Genomic DNA, 14990 nt, shown 5'->3' on the forward strand with positions numbered 1-14990 from the left:
TCCATATGATGGAGAAATTTTTTCCATAAGGTTATTTCAGCGAACAAATTAACACAAAATCATAGAGTCCATGGAAAGGAAAGTTTACATTGATATTCTCCATAATATGTTATATACCGGGTCTGTAAGTATGAAACCGGAATTTGCCTATAGATGGCCCTAACTGATAATGTAGTTATCACTAAACTGCGTCATTGATGTCAAAAGTCTTTGTTGACATCTCACAAACATTTTCGACTCAGAAAAATACAAGTTTCACACAACAGCATAGTTTGTAATAGCGTTGAACATGTCAAATTTTGTGCCTGGAAACTACGATTTGCGGACAGCATTGATTTTCTGTTACCCTTTGAAGAAAACTGCTGCAGAATCGCATCGAATGCTTGTCGAAGCTTACGGCGAGCATGCTCTTGGTAAATCACAGTGCTTTGAGTGGTTTAAAAAATTCAGAAGTGGCAATTTTGACGTGAGGAACGAAGAACGTGGAAGACCACTGAAAAAATTTCAAGACAGCGAATTGCAAGCATTGTTGGATGAGGATGACACTCAAACACAACAACAACTCGCTGATCAATTAAACGTGACACGAGAAGCCGTCTCCATACGTTTAAAAGCCATGGGAAAGATCCAAAAGGTGGGAAAATGGGTTCCACATGAACTGAATGAAAGACAGCAGGAAAACCGAAAAACCACTTGCGAAAACCAGATACAAAAGAAAGTCATTTCTCCACCGAATAGTGACTGGCGATGAAAAGTGGATATATTTTGAGAATCCTAAGCGTAAAAGATCATGGGTAGCTCCAGGCGAACCACCGACATCGACTACAAGGCCAAATCGCTATGGACGGAAGACAATGCTCTGTGTTTGGTGGGATCAGAAGGGTGTGATCTAATATGAGCTGTTAAAACCTGGCGAAACCGTTAATACTGAGTGCTACCGATAACAAATGATCGATTTGAATCAAGCTTTGCGTGAAAAACGACCAGAATATCAAAAAAGGCAACACAAAATAATTTTACTTCATGATACTGCACCATCACATACAGCAAAACCGGTCAAGGAAACGATTGAAGCGTTCAGTTGGGAAATACTTTTGCACGCGGCTTACTCACCAGACTTGGCTCCGTCCGATTACTATTTATTTGCATCGATGGGACACGCACTTTCTGATCAGCACTTCACTTCTTACGAAAATGTACGAAAATGGCTTGATGACTGGTTTGCCTCAAAAGAACGACAGTCTTTTTGGCGTGGCATCCATCAATTACCAGACAGATGGGCAAAATGTATAGCTAGCGCTGGGCAATACTTCGAATAAAATATTTTTAATCATTTTCATACAATAAACGTGTATTTTCTATACAAAAATTCCGGTTTCATATTTACATACCTGGTAGCGCAGATATTCTGATGTATGAACATCATTTTGAGCCTATTGAAATATAAAATTGTGCGAAAGCCAAAAAGAAGAAATATGCTTCCGAATCCGTTATAACAAAACTATTCGTACCATTGAAATGTATTTTACTATGAATAAAACATAGGATAGACTATTGAAAAAAGATATTAGTTTTATGTATACATTTAAACACGAGAGAAGAGAGCAGCGTTATTTCATCTGTGTCGTGATAAGCATAACATCGTAGCGCTAGTAATTTTTGTAGTAACACTAACTGAATATTAAAAACTGACCACTATCACTAAAATAATTTTTAAAACTGTACCAATTTTTACTATTTTTATTCTATAAAATATAATTTTTTTTTTCTAAAGTCAATTACGTAGGTACAACAGAATATCGTTTCTGATATATAGTGATTAGTGATAATGGTTCTGAACATTGTAAAATATTGTACGTTTATTCTTCCATAATAACTTCATTATTTTTCACATTACTTTTAATCAGTCATATTCGATTCATTGTAGAAAATTTTTCGAAACATTTTACTTGACAATATGGTTTCCAATCGACTGAATTGTTTCGAGGACTCCTTGATTCTGCGTTTTTCGATACTAATTCCATGATTAATTCCACGACCATTAACTTACAAATAGGGTGTCCAGACTGTTCAACCAACATTTCATTACAAAAAATATTATGTACATTGTAATGAATATAAATGTAAATACTGCTAAATATATATATTTTTTAAGTAGTTAAATATCTATACTTACAATAAATATAAAGCCGTAATGAACTTTCTGGAGATATGAAAAGTCAGGAATCTTGTTTTCGTTGATCAAGACGGCAACAATATTGAAATTTCGAATGCGCCTCGGCTGACAACGATTGATAAACTGGACATTCCATATCAGCGCACACCTTTTCTTGATGTCCATGACAAACGCCGTCGCAGATACATTGGAAGCGAGCGATTCGTATGATATGAAGATCTCCAACGTTTGTGAATGTATAATAATTTCCAGTTTTTAATTCTAATAATTCGTCTTCACCGTTAATACTTAAGAAGAATAAATTCGTATTGTTTTCAGCTAAAACACGACCAGGTAGAATTGCGGCGTATTTGTTTCTTACACCTTCCAGTTCCAGCATTTCTTTTCGCGCTTCCTGTAAAGAACTAGTGGAAATTAATTTGTCATATGTAGAAAATGTTTTAAAACTTCCAAATTATTAAGCTTTTCTTCAAGTTGATACTATAAACAACAAAATGTAAACTCTTCTTAATACATGAAATTGAAATCGATCTGAAATCATATTCGACCAAAGATTCTGTACTTAGCTCTATATTTACACAGAACGTACACGAAATAAGTAAGTTTTCGTTGTAGATCAACGTAAATGCTTAATGCTTAATTAAATAGTAAATTTAAAAAACAAGATCAAGTGCTTATTAACGAATATTAACGATACTACGCGTGTATGATATTAAAACTTCGTTGTTTTGAAATATTAAATTAATTAAAAATTGGCTACATTGTCCTTGTGATATAAATCCACTGATACCTAAAATATTTAAATTATATATTTTAAAATCCCCCATGTCGAATATCGACATAAATCTCGAACTTTAAACTATGTGATACATAAAACAACAAATTTACCGCTATTTTACTTTCGAAGCGTCTCTCCTCCTTAAGTTTCCACCATTTGGTGTACGCACTTTGATACATACTCTGTGCTTTCTCAAATTCTGGATAAACATTGGTGCCCAAGCTGTTATATCCAAATGCGCCAACTGCTTCAGTGTTACCATCTTTCCCGTAGGAGCTGCCACCCAAGAACCAAACAGTGTACTCTCTTAAAATTGGATACTGCTGCGTACGCAAATACCAATATAACGAGAAATATAGCGCTAACTCCTGATTTGGTCCACCTTGTCCAGGTTTGGAGCAAAGATTAACAGTTGGTCGCCCTCCCAACAGAAGGCACATTCCCAAACCCCATTTATCTTTTGCAGGGAATATTTCCTGCACCTTTTCATCGGTTAGAGGACAAATAGGACTGTCTCTCATCTCTAGGAACATCTCCAATTTATTAATTTTTCCCTCTACAGCCAAAATCATCAACGATGTCATTTTAACGTATTCACGAGCAAATTCTTGGATATCCCCTAAACAGGTTGAATTCAGTTTCACTGGAAACAAGCCTTTCTTGAACGCTTCTATAGCCATACACTCCATGGCGTCTGCGTTACAGGCTATCACGTATCTATGAACAAACTTGTAATGTTTATCCGCGTCCAATTGCTTATCAGCGGCCATCGCCCATGGAACTGTTTCTTCTATCAAGTCTCGCACGCTTAAGGATATTCTATCCAAAAGTTCGTATTTTTCTAGCACGGCGAGAGCTTTCTCGCCTTTTGGATCATACACGCATGGTCCACCTGAGAGTTGGGACATCGGCTCGGCGGAAACGTCTGACGTGATTAAAGTTATAACTCTCGCTGGGTAGGCCATCCGGGCTAAGTCGCCACCTAAAATTATTGCAATTATTTTTGCGTATACATATTTATATATTTATTGGGATTATCTTTATAAATTGTGTATGATGTTTCGAGAATATTTTTATTAAATCTTTCTGCGTTTGATTAAAAAATGAGAAGATAATTTAGATATACATTGGGCACATTTTCAGACATTTCTTTCTTCTTTCATAGCTTTTTAGGTAGGAAGATATTTAACATTTAGATGTTTAAAATTTTGGAACTTACAAGCTATTATCTACTGCACATATATTTTATTCTAGAATTAACACTAATCAATATACATTTAATTCTACAATTGATATTAAAATGAATATTAATCTTTATGTAACTATGATCGTAAAAATATGAATTTGCGTAGATCTTCACTGTCATAAACAATAGATAAGTTTCCTTATTGTTCTTGCCTCTAATCGCAGAAAGCTTGTTTCTCACGGTATTTATCTCTTCCGGAGTAGCGTCTGCAGCTTTCAATCTGTTCAATACCCTGAGCTTGTCCCTCAACGTGATAGTTTCTCGCGGCAGACAAAGAAGATCGTCGATCCCTTGCGAGAGCATGACAATCAGCAAATCTTTTTTCTTCAATTTCTTACAATAATTTAGAATTCTTCTAGTTTCTATCACGGACTTTTCGTCTGGTTGCCCATCAGTTCCAGCTTCAACGTACGAAATACGACTATCTAAGGGAGGGAACGCTTCCGGATAACTCCACATCATGAAAATTGATTTTCGTGGCACCACCATCCAACCTTTCTTCAAGTGTTTGCCTACGACTCGTTCGAACGCCGCACTCATCGTCACTGCTTCTTTTCCCCAACCAACCATATGTAAATTATTTTTCAATCTATATCTAACGCCTTTGATCGACAAAATTGATCGGCCGTCGTATTTTATTTTCTCTGGTATTATCATGGACGTGTATACACACCTTATACCAGTCTCAGCGATTTGGCTTAAGTCATCACGAATCTGTAACGAGACAAACATAAGCATCCTATGTAACTTTTCTTTGCAGTATTATAATTATCGTTAAAATTTTATACGCAAGCCGATTTCATGAACTTTTGTTCAGTGTAATAATATTACAGCTTCTATCGACTTATGCTTTCTGTAGATAATACATTTTTCCATTGCTAACTATGTATATCGAAGGTATTTTCGTCTATTTTAATGTATAAATATAATAAATGAGCGCTGCGCAAACTAGAATATTTTCTGTGAGAAAATTCAAAATTCATTACGGCATATTTGACGGAATATTCCATAGCGAGAAGATAAATATATGTGAAAGTTCGTAAAAAAGTTTGGATAATAATAATTATAAAATCTTACAGGCACGTTCCTGTCGAATTTTTTATTCAGTCCTCGTTTGATTATATTCATATTTATATTCGTTATTTTGAATTATATCCTATGCATATTACTCAAACCTATGGTAATTCTCTTAATATAAAAATATCTTAATAAAAAAAATAATACTTTTTAATTATCAGCATTACGATACAATATTACGATACAGCATTAAAAGTGATATAAGTTTCGATGAAATAAAACTTTACGCTATAATGCAATGATTCGTCTAAATAATAGCATGTAGTAATATGCTCAAAACCTGTAACATAATCTTTTCACTTCCTGTTTTGTGGGCATCTCTAATCGCTTTCTGTTCCTCCCTTTCCCTTTTATCAGTACGTGCATTTTGTATGGCTATTTTATTATTTCTTCTTCTCTCCAACGAACGTTTAACTTCGTCTATTATTCTTTGTCTCTTCGCTTGTATCTTTGCGACTCTTTTGGCTCTTTCCTCTTCTAAAACCGGATCGATGTATGATGGCCTTCGTTTTCTTGTTTTTCGGTACTTTGGAGCTTTCTGTCTGGTAGTCATATTTATTGCAAAACACTACTACATTACAGCCTAATTTTATCGTGTCTACATTTTGGTGATATTACATTTTTGATGAATTTTAGAAGTGTGATTAGGTTATTGTACCCATGTTTGCACCGATGTTTAGTGAACTCAGCTATTATTTCTGAATATAATCAACAAATTTTAACTATCGATAAAAAATCATCATAGACTAAACACGCGGTTCTTTTTCGTACCTCATGATCTCATGTCACATGCGACGTTATCGACTCAGTAGAATAAGAATAGACTTGTCTTGATGTCACATTAACCGGGCCTTGCGTATCAGATTCTGAAATACCGACATAGTAAAAAACCGGAATGTTCCTTACCGCCGTATAGAGGGCAAGGTAACCCTAAAAACGTGGACACGAAAAAGCAATGAATATCGCGTCTATTCCATACCTCGGCGCTAATTTACTACATGGTGTTATCTACAAACGGTAAGTCGCATGCTTGTTGTTTTTCCAATTACTAACCGTTTCATTTCCTGTTTTCTACTAGAACATTTTGGAAGAGGTCCCGGAGCACTCCTGTTAAGCGATAGATAGGCCACCGTAGGGTTTTAGTCGGTAAGAGTCCGACATTACCCCGCCGCTTCCTAAAAGAGTGGCGGGGTGTCCATGAGGATTTCCCCACGTAAAAAAAAAAAAGAAGTAGGACATAACATCGGCACCAGTGATTGCTTTTATCTTTTCGCGCCATCGATATTTCAAATACGAATATTCGAAAAATTATGCAGTGACAAGCATACGAACAAGAAAATTTCTTGTAATACATTGAATTTAATTTAGTTTGTAATTACTATTTGAAATAAACTTTAAATGCCGTCTTATATTTATAACGCTTCAAAATTTGTAAATCCTATTATAAAAAAGAAAAAAGAATAAAAGTAAAAAAGAAACATTTCAAATATGAAATATTACATAATAACGTAAAGTAGTAAATGCGAGTAACTTTTTGCCTATTTATACGCTCGCTACTTTATGTCTGTTCTATTCTCCCTCCACATTCTAAGCATTGTTATCACGAGGCAAAGATTTATGAGACGTAACTATGATACGTAACAGTACAATTCGTTCAAACCAAGTTACTCATTTGCATGTTTCACGTTAATATTAGTACGAAGTACACTGATCTTATAAATCTATTATATCTTCAATAAGTTATTACTTATATAATATTACTAATAAATTATTATAAATTAATAAACTGTAACTTTTGAAATCAACGTATTCGTGGCATATTGAAAGAAATTGTACATTTAAATTCATCTATATCAATTATAGATAATATATTTGCAATGTATTTTCTAATTTAAATTGTTAAACAGTCTTCATTATTATATTCCATAAACAATATGTACAAATATCTACTCCACTATTTACAAAGTAGTTGAATCATATTGATATTACTTGAAATATTATAATTTATATGATACCAACCACTTGCACAAATCGCGAATTCGGTGTAATTTTATGAAACCTAATATTTTCGAATTACTTGAAGATGTTTAAAAGTTGAAAGTTTTCCACGTGTTTCCTTCTTATAGGTTGATTCTACATACTATCGTATAGGTCATGAACATGAAATTTATCGGTAACTGACTGACAGAAATAAATATAATTAACTAACGAAGTTAGTGTAAAGCAATTGTGCTTTCGTAAGACTTGAAAAGGTCGGATTAATAGACACTCGTTTCGATGATTAATGGAATAAAGACTACCACTAGATTCAACTAAGACCAACTAGCAATGTCAAGCGGAAAATTGCTGCCATTTATCATAAGAAATCACTCGGGTGATATTTCAATGAACAGGAATTGTGGGTCAGTTTTCTCAGTAGTAATATTCGTTGGCAATAGGCGGCGCAGCTTCGGAAAACTCGACTAAATCGTCTCTGACTCTGAACAAAAACTTACATCACTCGTTACGTCTGTTAAAAGGCTAATTCGCTAACGTAACAGCGTATTAAAACTGCGCAAACCTATTACCCGAGTATAAGTTAGATGAAACTAATGGCAAAATCCAAGGTTTCTTCTAAAATCGAATACACGTGTAAGTTTTTTTTTTATTATTATTTAATTTGTACTTTACAATTTGTCCAGCTGGATATTTGGTAAATTTTTCAAACTTAATTGCTAAATAACATGTGGATGGCTACCCCCAGCGGGATACTATCATGTGTAAGTTGAGACGCAGTAACTAAAAGTATATATTAAAAAGATTTTAAGAAACGATTATCTATCTACTTTTAATAAATATAATATTTAAATAAATATATATCGCAGTTAATGGATTTCCAATAAAATAAGCGACGATTTTTATTTCAAATAAAATTTATTTCGATTATTTTCAGATATTTCCTTCGTTGTAAATCGATAATAATTATTAATATATTCTTTGATCTATTACTTAATTATCAACTAATAATTCGAAACATTTTAGAATTCTTTTTTATTTAGAAAGAACAAAAATTATGAACACTTTCTTCGTTTATAAGCTAAAGTAAAGATTGGCCGCTTGTTGACTTTAAATGCCAAGCATCTCAAAGCATAGCCTTGTTCTTTCATTCGTACTCATTCGTTGCGTTTATTTTTTTTCCGGATTGATCGTGAATTGAGTTTAGGAAATTCCAGAGATGAGAACTTGCCACGTATTCGTTCGTATCGAGTTTACAGATTCGTATGTGTCAATATTAACAACATTGAGATACATCAATCTTTGTTATTTGACGGCTGGAAACTTCATTAACATCGTAATTGTTCCAATCCTCAATACATAAAAATCCAATCTTCGCTTTAGCTCATAAACGAAGAAAGTTTTCATAACTTTTATTCTTTCTAAATAAAAAATATTGTTTTGATAAAGCCTGATACAAATTAAAAGATACAAATTAAACATATTTAATGAGACCAACTTTATTACTAGTTATATATTTAAGGTGACTACTCATGCTATTCAAACTACAGACTCGTACTTATTATTTGTTATTTTCTCGTATTTATTTTCAGCATGAGTCATTCAGTGATCTGAAGTAATGATATAGCACTTGAGTGTACGAGTTGAAGAATAAACGTTTTATAAAGTGCCCTGTACGCCAGCTGCACTTCCATGTGTTAATATGAAACATAAAGACCCACGTGTTAATATGAAAACACAAACTTAAAAAAGATTCAGAGCAAAATTTAAGATAAATTTTAGAAACGATGTCTTTATAAAATCTTTATATTTTATATATATATATATATCAATATAAAATCAATATAAATCAATATAAAAATTAATGTTATTAATTGTAATAACAGTTATCGCAATTGAGTAAATGATTTTAATTTGATTTTACTTAAATTTATGTGCGTGTTCAAGTTTATGTGAATTAAAGCAAATTAATGAAAAATCATCCAATCTTATTGTACTAAGTAAATAAAATACGAGTTTAATATAAATTAGATAGAAAATTACATTTCTCTTAATTTCAGTATCGTATGAAAAATATAGTGTGTAGAAAAATGTTACGTTACTTATATACGTAAAAATGTCAACATAAATAAGAGAACCATTATCTTTACCCTAAACCAAATTGTTCTAAGAAATCAGCAGAGGGATATTATAACTTATCTTTTTAACGAATGCACATAAAAATCTATGTTACTAGGCGAATAGGCGAACTGCTTCAGGCGTTTGACAATTTACTGATGCTTTCAACTAACCGACTGAAAAGTGTTTGAAAATTCAATGAATTTAAACAGCTAAGCTTCATCGAATCGCTATGTTTGCAAAGCAAAACAAGCAGAATGACTACAATCACGAAAATCTCTTTTTAATCAACACTTTACGCTAATTATAACTTTTATTATTTGTGTTTCAAAGCACGTATAAATATTACAAAAACATAAGTGCAAAATATCACTGAAAGAGACTTTGTAGTTTGTTTATACCAAAGAAGTCGCAAAATAGAATTGGCTCTAAGAGAAGAGCGTATGCTACTGTGCAAATATCCTAAAATAAATTATGCATCAGTAGGCTGAAACACCAGACTATGCAGATTGAAACGAAGTTTCAAATGAATATAATCAAATATCATTACTATTGAAAAACATAATATTAAATAAAATTATTGTATCATACAAGATCATTGTAGTCGTTATATTATGCAATATTTCATATTTGCATTAATTCAATAATTAATGTACAAACAGGACGACACGCTGTCCATTTCTTTTGGGTAATAAATATCATTTTTTTTATTATTTGTTTGAAGAAATATTATCCTTTATTATTATACAGTAATTCCATATAATATCATATTTAAACATGAACCACCTGCTCCGTTTAAAAATAAACATACATACTCAATTTAGATCAAATTACCAAACGGATATAACCCGATCTTTGTATCCTCATTCAGCAATCCATTAAAAATTCATTGACCGTGTGTTCGAAAGAAAATCTTTGGGTTCTGTACAGAAGAGCAATTCAAAGAGTAGAGAGCAGCGAGGTACTTGACTAGATGATCGTCACGTGCGAAACGTGACTGTCTGCTGATGTTGTCGAAACACGTGACCATGCTCAGCTATATATCTATTTAATAATCCGAACGAAAACCGAGTGCACTGTCTCATCGTTTCAACATTATCAAACTGTTCCCTCTCCTTGTACGCGCCGTCGTCCCGTATCGATCTACACGAATAGTGTCAATAAGGAGCCATCAGATCCATTTACACGCGTTTATGCAGGACATGTCTTGTTGTAACGTGTCTAATATTAGCCTCAATCAGAGCCAATAAAGGAGAAAATAGCGCGACACGAGTACGCGCTATTATTTATCGTACGTAACGTACACGTGACGCGATTCTTCGTCAATATATAAAGGTATTTTGATCTTGAACGGAATTACATACCAAGCAGACATCCTCCAGAGCACGAACCATCGTCAGAGAACTTCGTGCTCTTTGATTTTGTTCCTCGTAAGCTACATTCCATTTTCTGCTCATATATCAGCGCCGTATCTAACGTCGCGGACGTTAATTATATTCGCGGACATTTTACCGTAAACAACTGTAAAACCAAGCCATTCGTCGCGTAGGTATAAAAGGAAGAAGCAGGAAGAAACTTCCGTATCTTCGGAGCTGCTGAGGAACGAAGGTATCCAAAAGCTCTACGTTCGATGAGCTTAGTTAGAGGTAGTTTCAGAAAAGCTTAAGAATATTGGAAGAACTGGGATAAATCAAGAAATACATCGAGAATAAAAGAATCGGGGATATCGAGAAAGAATTTTGAAGAAATCGATCGACGAAGATATCAAGAAGCTACTTTCGATAAATCTACAGATCTATAAAAGATCTACCTAGTCTTCGGATTTCAGAGAAACTTAAGAATAAATTAAGAAACTTTGAAAAGGTCAAACAACGAAAATATCAGAACTCTACGTTCAATAAAATTACAAATACTCTTCGGAGAAGTTGAAGAAGAAATGCGTAATCCAAGCACGCAGAAGATTCTCAAAGACGAAGAATGTTTCGAGATAATTCGTAAAAAACTTCACAAGGACTCGATGGAGGATTTCTCGCTGATAACTTACGAGGTAGTCCCTATAGACGAGGTAAACGGTTTCATGGGCCAATATTTTACTTTAAAAGCTACCGTAGCCTCGCCGCAATCGCCACTAGAAACAAAGAATATCAATTTCTTCACGAAACTACCGCCGCCAATAACAAGTCCGCAGTACGATTTTATCCAACAATATGGTACATTCAAGAAAGAAGTTGCTCTTTATACGACAGTTTTCCCGGAGGTGTTAGATGGTCTGGATAAAAGATATATTCCAGAGTGCTTCCTTGGTTTAGAAGATGACGTAATTGTTCTAGAAGATATGGCCCACAGTGGCTACGAAATGCCCGATAAATATAAACCGTTTGATTTCGAACACTGCAAGACTTTGATGAAAACTCTGGCAAGATTTCACGCGAAGTCTTTGATTTTCGAAGAATTGTACCAGAAGAGTCTGCACGACGAGTTCTCTCATTGCATGCAAGAGACACTTTGGCCTTTGACGGATGGCAGAGCAAAAGCAATGTTCGACGCTGCTGTAAAAGGCATCGTTTCCTTGATAGACTTGATACCGAACTTGGATGAGGATCAGAAGAAGACGTTTAGCACAAAGGTTACTGACTTGTGCGTCGATCATGCGAATAAATTGCTGCCATCGATGAAACACAAGAATGTACTATGCCACGGAGATCTTTGGGCGAATAACATCTTGTTTAAATATGACATCGACGAGAAGCCTGTGGAGTGCTGTCTTATCGACTTTCAACTTGCAAGGTAATCGAGAGATATATTTTTATAAAAAATAAAAGAAAGGATTTAATACAGTGGTTGCCAAAGGTATTCGTAGATGAAATTTCTTTTTAAGTTAGTGTTAGTTAGTATCTTTAAGCAGAGTATTTTTACATACAAGAATCAAATCTTAACGCATCAATTTCTTTCTCCTATTTTTCTTAAATATCTGTCTTTCTTTCCTTAAATTAGATTCAAAATTTTTATTAAGAATTTATTAGTATACAGATGTAATAATAAATGTAGTCGTGTATAAATTATAAATACTTTTTGCAACTACTGTGTATAAAACAATGAATAATATATTATTCTAATCATTTGTAATGTATCAGTATATATTATTTCTGATTGATAAATTAATTTTCATATATGAATCTTTCGGGTGTTGATTACAATTTCACTTTTTAAATTCTAAATTTTATTACTCAGACAGAAAATTAACAAAATAAAGGGCATACATTCATAAATTTATTTATCAAAGTCCAAGGTAAATAAAAAAAAATATATATTTCTGATCTTCTCTGCATATCGATGCATATTATGAAATTGATTACCATAACTTCATATAGTGATTCAAGTGATCAACAGTGATTCATATAAAGTGAAACGCAAATAAAACTAGATCAAAGTATGACAAACATTAATATACCTAGTTTGGATAAATAAGAAAGTGTCACAATTCATAACTCATACTTACAAAATGTATAAAAACGTTCGGGTGAAGTTCGTTAAACGGTTCATCATATTTGTGCATGCTTAAAATAAAAAAACAATATATTTATAGCCAATACCAATACCAGTAAACGTAAAAAGGGCTGATCTAAAATTAATTGTAATTCTTGCACACAACTTCATTATCTTACTATTATACTAATATATCGCACTTCATTCGAAAATTAAATCTCTTAACACAGCAATTTCTTTCTTCTCTTTTTTCAAATACCTGTTTCTCTCTTCTTAAATTAAATTGCATATTAAATATTATTGTTGCAGATACAATCCTCCGGCCCACGATATCCTATGTTTCCTTCAATTCACAACAACACGGGAACTGCGCGAAAAACACAGCGAAGAATTATTCAAGATCTACCACGAATCAATGGCGAAAGCTCTGGAAGAAGCTGGCTTAAACATTTCCACCATCTTCCCTTGGACCGATTTTTCCGCATCCATCGAAGATTTACGAGTCATGTGTATCACACACGGTGTCTTAAACATTCCAATCATGTTATTAGAACCTCAAGCCGCTAGCAAATACTTCTCAGCCGAACCAGAACTTTTGGAGAACATTCTATATGTAGACAGAACGCCTTTGGTTTGCAAGCAGGTAGAAGATGTACCTCAATACAGAGACAGAATGATGGACGCTTTGCTAGAATTGTACGACCACGTAGCTGGTTAGAGAAACAAAATTTGATCAGACTGAATCGACATAACGGATATTAGAACTTCTATTCACTGTAGGCATCAGAGACACAACGCACCAACATTAGTCGCTAACTTGGAAAGTAAGCGGCAAGCACAGCGAAAGGTAGCTCCGAAAATTGGTAATATCGACCAATTCCATGCAACTCATTCGTATAATGCGGTAGGCATAATCACGGTGGCTTTTTTTAACATTTCGCAGCTTTACTTTGATCTAATTCGAATAAACATTTGCTTAATTTAGTAGAGAATTATTTAATTAAAAAGATTACAGGAAAATTTTATTAATACGAGTGATTCCATTGTTCTGGAAGCTTAAATAATGAAGTAGGAATGATTTGGTGGTTTCTGAATTTTTATAATTTAACATTCATATGAACTTGATATTTTGCTAGAAAACGAATTATATGCGTATTAACCAATTTAATAGAATTCATTCCCTATTTGAAAAAGATATTATCAATACGAATTATCCTATTGATGCTCCTTGAAGCTTAAATAATAATAAAAGTAGAAATAATCAAGGTGGTTTTTATAGTTCTGTATTGACACGACTTTAATTTGCCTCGTGGAAGTACGAGGAATATTAGAAGAACGTTTGTTGGTACAGGACGAGCAAAGATTATCTAGTACTTACTTTGTTTCGTATAACTAAAACATAGCTATGATTACACATATTTCGTTCATTCTAAATTTTGAAATGGGTATTTAGTTGCTGATGTTCGTCGTAAAAAAATTATTCTATTATTGTATAGATAAGGTATTAATAAACAGTAATAGCTACATAGTTCTTATCTCTTAAAATAAAATTAATATTAATAAACAAGATTTAATGAGTACGTTATTAGACAATCAGCACTAATCATCGATAGCCAAATTATCAGATAAAAGCTTAGCTTTACATTTAATGCAGAGATCTGAGGTTGTAATTGTTTTTATTGTAAGAATAATTATCGTTATTGAAATAAATAAAACTTGATACCAAATTGTGTTTCATTTTTGTATCTATTCGCTGCTAATTGTGTACCTGTTATAAAAAAAATAGTCAGAACGTAATTTATATAAGAAAAAGTTAAAAACAAAAGCTACATAAATTAAAAAAAAATTCATAATTTCATATAAATCAAATTTATTTCACTCTTGAAATTTGTCTGTGCAAAATCTACCTCCTATTATGTTATTCTTCAATCCTCCTGTATTTTTATACGAAGTTTAAGAATAATATCACGATTTCTCGTCTCCCATTCAGATATTAAAAAATGTTAAAATACTTAAAACAATATATGTTATTAAAAAGTGTACACTACACGGTTTATATATATATATTTTCTCTCTTATGTTAATTATAATAAGGTAAATTTCATACGTCACAA

General features: G+C 33.0%; 2 protein-coding genes across 2 annotated transcripts; one reads left to right on the forward strand and one right to left on the reverse strand.

The window, feature by feature from the left end:
- Positions 1-2182: 2182 nt before the first annotated feature.
- On the reverse strand, positions 2183-5918 carry LOC138183527 (glycerate kinase). The gene is made up of 4 exons (XM_069120572.1): positions 5558-5918; positions 4353-4914; positions 3065-3936; positions 2183-2570 (listed from the first exon to the last, which is right to left on the reverse strand). The coding sequence occupies exons 1-4, from the start codon at positions 5828-5830 to the stop codon at positions 2220-2222; spliced, it is 2058 nt and encodes a 685-aa protein (XP_068976673.1). The 5' UTR covers positions 5831-5918; the 3' UTR covers positions 2183-2219.
- A 4813-nt stretch (positions 5919-10731) lies between these two features.
- On the forward strand, positions 10732-14603 carry LOC138183530 (uncharacterized). Its single transcript, XM_069120578.1, has 2 exons — positions 10732-12177; positions 13186-14603. The coding sequence occupies exons 1-2, from the start codon at positions 11327-11329 to the stop codon at positions 13592-13594; spliced, it is 1260 nt and encodes a 419-aa protein (XP_068976679.1). The 5' UTR covers positions 10732-11326; the 3' UTR covers positions 13595-14603.
- Positions 14604-14990: the final 387 nt, after the last annotated feature.

The sequence above is a fragment of the Bombus flavifrons genome, chromosome 9 (genome assembly GCF_040668555.2).
Source record: "Bombus flavifrons isolate JBK064 chromosome 9, iyBomFlav1_principal, whole genome shotgun sequence".
Lineage (NCBI taxonomy): Eukaryota > Metazoa > Arthropoda > Insecta > Hymenoptera > Apidae > Bombus > Bombus flavifrons.